The 7,844-nt window shown below is 41.3% G+C and overlaps 1 protein-coding gene across 1 annotated transcript; it reads left to right on the forward strand.

The window, feature by feature from the left end:
* Positions 1-4,474: 4,474 nt before the first annotated feature.
* OR5P3 (olfactory receptor family 5 subfamily P member 3) lies at positions 4,475-5,353 on the forward strand. Its single transcript, XM_024757091.1, is given in 5 exon segments — positions 4,475-4,605; positions 4,607-4,681; positions 4,683-5,056; positions 5,059-5,283; positions 5,286-5,353. Coding segments are annotated over 5 exon segments (873 nt in total).
* Positions 5,354-7,844: the final 2,491 nt, after the last annotated feature.

Consider the following 7,844-nt stretch of genomic DNA (forward strand, 5'->3'; position numbering starts at 1 on the left):
AACAAATCTTATCCAAATTGATTTTATTCTAGTGACCAATGTTGTGGCTATTCTCATGCATTTCTAACTTATAAAAAACATTGCTAATAGTGTATGCATATGAACCAGTGAGAGTCTTCAATTGCAAGCAACATACGTAGACTCCGGATGTTTTCAGCAGACCAAGAGCCACCAGGAAGACTGTAGAGTCAGGTGCACACGCAAGCACTTATTTTTCCCAGAAGGATTTCTATTTTGGATTGAAATTACGCCTGCTACACTGTATCTTTGTTTCTTCTTGCGTGCCCCAATACAATTAGAATTAGTTTAGAAATCCATCAAAAGTTTTCATTAAAAATTCGAATGTACACACAAAAATAAGTTTGTAGATATTCTTAAGATGACACATATTTATATGAGCACGTATACCTATAATTTTCTCTGTCCTGATGGATTTTCAGTGGAATTTTCACAAACAAGTAATGTACTCAAGGACCTACATCCCCAAAGACCCTGAATCTCATAAATACAGCCTTGCTTTACAATGACAATTCTTTGACATTTGTCCTTATCGTTGACGTATAAACATCTGCAAGGAATAATTTTCCCTTTCTATTGATACAAGAATGTTTGTTTTTCATTTTTGTATTAGAACTTAAGGTTTGGGTATTTCAAAGAAATAATCATTTGTTGAGCATCCACTTACTTCTATGAACAGTATATTATCATGTACGTCATCTTATTCAACACACGAATCCTGTGAGGTATTTTTTAAAAAAACAAATAAATCATGAAGGGTTGAAGAATTTATATAAATCATCTAAGATTCCATAGATAATCAGTGGCAAAGCTAGAATCTGATTCCAGGCCTATATGGCTGCAAAAGCTCATGGCATTACCCTTTGCTTCCATGCCATTATTGGCACTCAGAACAGGCTCTGTATTTCCCCATCATCCTTCCTCCACAATTTTGGGAGTAGCCTTCATCCTCCTTTTTGTTCATTCAGCTGTTAACCACAACATAACAATACATATTCAATATTTTTGTGTATTCTTTACTCTGTCTTTGAACGTTATCTCCATTCTACTGGAGCTAAGAACGGTTATTTTCAAGTCTTCTTATTTTCTCTTGAATCAAGAAGTCCTGATTCCATCTCTGTTTAACGCCCGAAGCCTTTTTCCTGTGTTCTTTAGCACTCACAATTATCAACAAAATCTCATGTCCTCAGAATCTCTTTAGAACATTCCATTCTCTTCACTGTCCTTTTCAGTGGTTACTTTGCTACCCCGAGGACATTTTTTTCTCTACAGTCTTCTCAAGTGATGTATGTTTTTTTCTCTTACTCTTCATAGCCCTGGGCCTGGTAGTGGATAGTATTCCTTCTCCCCCACTGCCACTTGTAGACATTTTCTCTCTCCTACCTGCAAACACTTATAGTTGAGTTTACATCATCAGACTCGACTAACCAATCCTCCTTATCTTCCTCCACCTTTGCAGTCACCTACTACTGGCATTATGTCTCCTCATCCTTGGAAGTTGTTGGCTTTGGCTTGCTCTTTCTCTCTCAACGGTATTCCTGTCACAATTCCTGGACGAGATGGACGAGAATTGGGTTTTAATATCTCCACGTAGAAGATCCTTTGAACATCACAGCCTCTTAGTGTGGGGCCTTTAGGGACTTTCCACCCCCTCACTTGTTCCCGTAAACCAATTCTTCTCCCTATCGTGCGCCACTCCTTCTCCCTATCGAAACCAATTCTTGGAGTTTTTCAGTTGACGGGGACTTTCCAGACAGCGGGTAATTTTCCAGTTGCCCGTAACAGGTATACGCCCTAACCGCCACAATGAACAAACAACTATAACGGCCAGAAGGTGGGACAAAAGTTCCTAAGCCAATGAATTCAAAAGTCACCACATTTACCCAATCATTGTGAGAATATACCCGCCCTATGAGTAAATAAACCTATAAAAAGTATGTGATTCCGCTTTTAGGGGTTCCCCATCGGCCTCCTGCGTGAGGTTCAGGGAACCCCGGTGCATCGGCTCCTAATAAACCTCTTGCGTGTTGCAGCGGCTCTCGACTCTTGGCGGTTCTTGGGCGAGTTGGAATCCCTCGTAGACCGCTTGGGTCTAACATTAGTTTCTTTCTTTTTTTTTTTTTAAACCCCACATTTGTTTATTTATTTATTTTTGGCTGTGTTGGGTCTTCGTTTCTGTGCGAGGGCTTTCTCTAGTTGTGGCAAGCGGGGACCACTCTTCATCGCGGTGCACGGGCCTCTCACTATCGTGGCCTCTCTTGTTGCAGAGCACAGGCTCCAGACGTGCAGGCTCAGTAGTTGTGGCTCACGGGCCCAGTCGCTCCGCAGCATGTGGGATCCTCCCAGACCAGGGCTCGAACCCGTGTCCCCTGCATTAGCAGGCAGATTCTCAACCGCTGCGCCACCAGGGAAGCCCAACATTAGTTTCTTGATCTCTCCTCCAAACATCTTTTTTTCCCTCCTACCATATCCAGTCACTCTCATCATCAGAGTTTAGACTTTTAAATATTGTCATTTGCCAACAACTGTAGCTTTTAATCTCATTTTAAGCATCCCAAATTGTAACCATCACCACCTCCTGTCATTCTAGCTCATTCTCCCTAGTAGAATAATGAAAGCAAATCTTCAGTTCCCTGGGGGCCTGGCACTTTTTTGCAGGCTTTACTCATTTCATGTACTCACTTCCCCTTTGCTCAGCTTAAATGTAATGGTTATTTCACTCTCTACCTTGCACCTACTCTCAAATGCCATACCTATCCCCTTTGTTGCTCCGCAAAAAGAAAATCCTAGTTAAATTTGATTCCTTATCTACTAAGGACCCATAATGGTTCAGTGGAAAACAGGGGCACATCAATTTCCTGGGTCAGGGCACTGAAGGAGGCCCTTTATCATCTGCCTCACAGAGTTGTCATTACCGTGTAGCCATTTATTTATATGAATTGCTAGATTGCAAGTCATCCTTTTAAGAGTAAAGATATTACTTATATATTAACGTAATTGAAAAACTTTTTGAACATATAAATGAACCAAATATATGTTCCGATGTTCTATATTCTTTTTACAAATTACAGAAAACATCTGTGTTATATAAATATGGTAATGAATTGGCTCCAGGAATGAGCTTTGATCTCAGCTCAGTTGTCAGAAAGCCATTTAACCTACAATTAGTTACCTAACTTCTTTAGATCTCAGTTTATAACTTTGTAAAATGAGAGAGATGGAATGGATGGAGTGGCTTTTTGAAGCCTGGCATTCTGTGACTATATGAGAACGCTCTCATGCTTTTCTTGCTTTTTCATGATTGTTCTCAAACAAGTTGATATGGGAAAGAGCTTTCCAGAAGCTGACCTAAAGGTGTGATTTTTCTCAGACAGGGGCTATTCACACGGGCTGGGTACCTGTGGGAAGTAGGAGGCTGGAACCTTTTACTAACAGCCCAGCTCCGTTTATGCAAAGTCTCAGGCGCCACTGGAGTCTTTCAGGAGTAACCTGATCAATGTGTCTGGTTTCCTTTCCCGGGTTGGCTCACTATTATGAATCAGATAGCTTGATCCTAAGATGATGCCATCTCCTTTTCCAAACTGCAGTCTCTCCGGGTTAACTTGTTCATGATTTGAGCACCTTTTTTTACACTCTGCCTCTCTTCAAACTTCCTGGATATTGGTTCATCTTTTCTCTAACTGTGATACCTGTTTAAATTCAGGATTCATGGGCTTCCCTGGTGGCGCAGTGGTTGAGAGTCTGCCTGCTGATGCAGGGGACACGGGTTCATGCCCCGGTCTGGGAAGATCCCACATGCCGCAGAGCGGCTGGGCCCGTGAGCCATGGCTGCTGAGCTTGCACGTCCGGAGCCTGTGATCCGCAATGGGAGAGGCCACAGCAGTGAGAGGCCTGCGTACCACAAAAAAAAAAAAAAAAAAAAAAAACTATCCACATATGACTGCTCAGCCTCAGGATTCATATGACTGCTCAGCTCTTCTTTCATAGAAGAAATGATACCTCAGATATCATTTTAAACAGTTGTTCTTTTCCATGGGAGCTGGCCCATTCTGACATTTCTGCTCCCTTTCATCATGTCTTTGGCTCAGAAGATACAGTTACTGGGTCCCTCATACCATCTAGTGGCTGTCTCTAGGATGTGCTCATGTGAGTCTATTCCTTACAGACCACCTAAACTAATTATATAAGGCAAATGTGACTTGAATGTGTTAAGTTGAAAAAAAAAAAAGATTTTTCTGAGTATTCCTGGCCTTCTATCAATGCACATTTATATTTTTAAGCCTTATGCAAGGTATTGTGTGTGAAAATATTTTCCCCAAATTATTTACATGTGAGTGTGTATGATGGGATTTTGTTATTATATAGCTTTTGTAAAAATAAATATGCAGATTATACTATTTTCTTCTATTCTAATATCCACTTGTTTTTCTTTCAGTGGATATCATTCTCAGAATAGATGGGGACTGGAAACTACACAACTGTAATGGAGTTCATTATTTTGGGCTTAGCAGAGGATACTACAGCTTGTGCCATTTTATTTACTGTGTTTCTAGGAATCCACGTGGTCACCTTAATGGGCAATGTCAGCAAGAAGCAGCCCTCAGCTTCATACCCCAAAGTACCTTTTCCTCTGCCATTTGGCCTTTGTAGACATTGGGTACTCCATCAGTCACACCTGTCATGCTCATGGGCTTCCTCAGGGAAGGAACCTCTATCCGTGTTGCTGGTTGTGTCGCTCAGCTCTGTTCTACGGTCACATTTGGGATGGCTGAGTGCTTCTTGCTGGCTGCCATGGCCTATGACTGCCATGTGGCCATCTGCTTGCCCCTGCTCTACTCCACCCACATGTCCCCCAGAGCCTGCATTCTCTTAGTGGGGGCTTCCTATTAAGGTGGGTGTGTGAATGCTTGGACATTTACTGGCTGTTTGTTAAGCCTGTCCTTCTGTGGACCATATAAAGTCAATCACTTTTTCTGTGATTATTCACCACTTCTGAAGCTTTCTTGTTCTCATGATTTTACTTCTGAAATAATTCCAGCCATTCTTCTGGCTCCATCATTGTAGTTACTGTGTTTATCATCGCTTTCTCTTACACCTACATCGTTTTCTCAATCCTGAAGATGTGCTCTACTGAGGGGCGGCATAAAGCCTTCTCCACTTGCACCTCCCACCTCACAGCAGTCACTCTGTTCTATGGGACCATTACCTTCATTTATGTGATGCCCAAGTCCAGCTACTCAACTGAACAAAACAAAGTGGTGTCCGTGATCCCCTGTTGAGCCCCCTCATCTACAGTCTCAGGAACAAGGAGGTTAAAGAGGCCATGAGAAAATGAATGGCTAGAACACACTGGTAGTCCTTCTAAAGTAATCTGATTTTTAATAATAAGCACTGTGTAATGAAGGCCTCTCCTGCAGATGAATAAATAATGTACTAAGTAAATTTCAGTATATTCATAGTATTCTAGACTCACAAATTTCATTTCTTGTTATTCTCAAGAAAATTTTCAGTGTAAAAAAACAAATGTGCATTCACCAAGATAGGAACATTAGCAAAAAAAAAAATTTTATTCTCAGTTTACCCACCATTTCTTGCATCTACAAGTACAAATCTTTTCAAATAAGTTCTGTGCTCTTTGAATGCAGTCTTTGGAAATAACTGCTGGAAGCACCTGAAGCTCCTTGAGTGGGAAATAAAGAGTAGTGTTGCCATCCATGATCTTGTCATCTGACAGAGATGGTGTCCATGATGTACAGATAATCTAAGGATTGAAATCAGTGATGCTGGCAGTTGTAAAGCTTCTGCTGCCTTGTGGTCTGAGGCTGAGCAACAGGATTCCTCCCACAGTACTTCTGCAGGTGAACCTCAGCAAGCCAAATCAGAAGATATCTGAAAGCTCCATTTATCTTAGCTGTTCCCTTTCAGGGATCTATTCTACAAAATACGTTCAAGAGTTTCCAGAAGAAAGACTATTGGGGGCTAATTGGCATGACCTGGCTCCTTTCTAGATCAGAAAAGTAAGGTTCCTTTTTTAAAGGTTATTTCAATCTTATCAGGTATGCGCTACATACTTCTGTAATGTGTGTTAAACCATTTCTTTCCCTCCTGGTCCTATTGCCTCTGATACTGAAATTCTCAGATTTCTTGCACATGATTTCACTGGAACTTCTGTATTAGCCGTGAAAACTCTCTCTTTAAACCAGATGGTTTCACTTATAGAATTTAAAGTTATTTGTATTCTTATAGCCCCCTTTGTGTTTTTTCTCCCAGTTGTTTTATTCTGAGTGGATATTTTTTAATAAAAAGGGATAATATTTTTAAGGATCTTGTTTTTCCTTTAATAAGTGTAAATACCAGATTAATCTTAATATAATTATATCATGTGATCTTTCTATTTAGTCATCAGCAATGATTCTGCTGTCCACAATATTAAGTCCAGAGTGAGATTAAACTTCATGGCAGTGTGAGACATCTCTCCTTTCTGTTCCCCCTTTTAAACAACTAATTAGGCATCCATACATGAACAAAAGTGCCTCAGTGGGAATTGTGGGATCCAGACCATACACTAAGGGATCCAGGAGGAGTCTTGCCCACCTGTGCATCTAGTAATAGGCAGAAAGACCTTAGTATGGGCCTCAAAATCAGCAGGAACCAGTTAACCTGCCCCAATTCCTCTCGGCCCTGGCCAAGGAGAACCTGGAGAGTGCATACTTGGGCAGAAACCTATGGATCAGAGAGACTTTGTAGAAATTCAACCTTCCAGAGAAGTGATTCCAGCATGCTGTTGGAGCAAAATAATAATAATAATAGTAATAATAAAACATGAGTTTGGATGCAATGAAGACTGTAACTTTGCCAGTGCCATTGCTTCCCCAAGGAAACACTGCCTGGGGCAGAACTAGCAGGCAGTGTCCTCTCCTGCATAGGAAAAGGATAGCAGTGAGTGAGTGCTTGGGTCCCCTGGCATTTCAAGACACTGCTGGAGAAACCCATTTAAAAAAGTGTTACTGGGCTTCCCTGGTGGCGCACTGGTTGAGAGTCTGCCTGCCAGTGCAGGGGACACGGGTTCGAGCCCTGGTCTGGGAAGATCCCACATGCCGTGGAGCAACTAGGCACGCGAGCCACAACTGCTGAGCCTGCGCATCTGGAGTTTGTGCTCCGCAACAAGAGAGGCCGTGACAGTGAGAGGCCTGCGCACCGTGATGAAGAGTCGCCACCACTCACCACAACTAGAGAAAGCCCACGCACAGAAACGAAGACCCAACACAGCCACAAATAAATAAATAAATGAAATTTTTTAAAAAATAAAAAAAATAAAAAAGTGTTACTGAGGCAGGAACTTCATGATGGGCAGGGGAGGGAAAAGATCAGAAAAGAAGCAGATAAGAATGTTAAAGGGCATTAAAGGGATGCAATTAAGCTGACTGTAATTCAGCAAGAAGTCCACCCATCAGCCTCTGGGAGCAGGTGTGTCCATACAAGTTTAGGGAAAAATCCCAGATATAATAGGACCAATGAAGACTATACCCCACTTAAAGGCAAATAGTAAAGGTGTGAGGGGGGTGTCTGCTACTTCAAATGCAAAACTATCACTGTAAAATTACAAGGAATGTGAAGAATCAAGAAAATATACCATTGCCAAAAGATAACAGTAATCCTCCAGTAACTGAACTCAATGGCACAAAATATTGCAATCTGACAAAGAATTCAAAATAGCTGTTTTGGGGAAACTCAGCAATCTATAAGAAAACACAGAAGGACCATATATGAAAAGATGAGAAATTTAACAGAGATAGCAATTATAAAAAAATGAATCCAACAGAAAT

This window comes from Neophocaena asiaeorientalis, unplaced genomic scaffold, assembly GCF_003031525.2.
Source record: "Neophocaena asiaeorientalis asiaeorientalis breed wild unplaced genomic scaffold, Neophocaena_asiaeorientalis_V1.1 scaffold504, whole genome shotgun sequence".
NCBI classification, from domain to species: domain Eukaryota; kingdom Metazoa; phylum Chordata; class Mammalia; order Artiodactyla; family Phocoenidae; genus Neophocaena; species Neophocaena asiaeorientalis.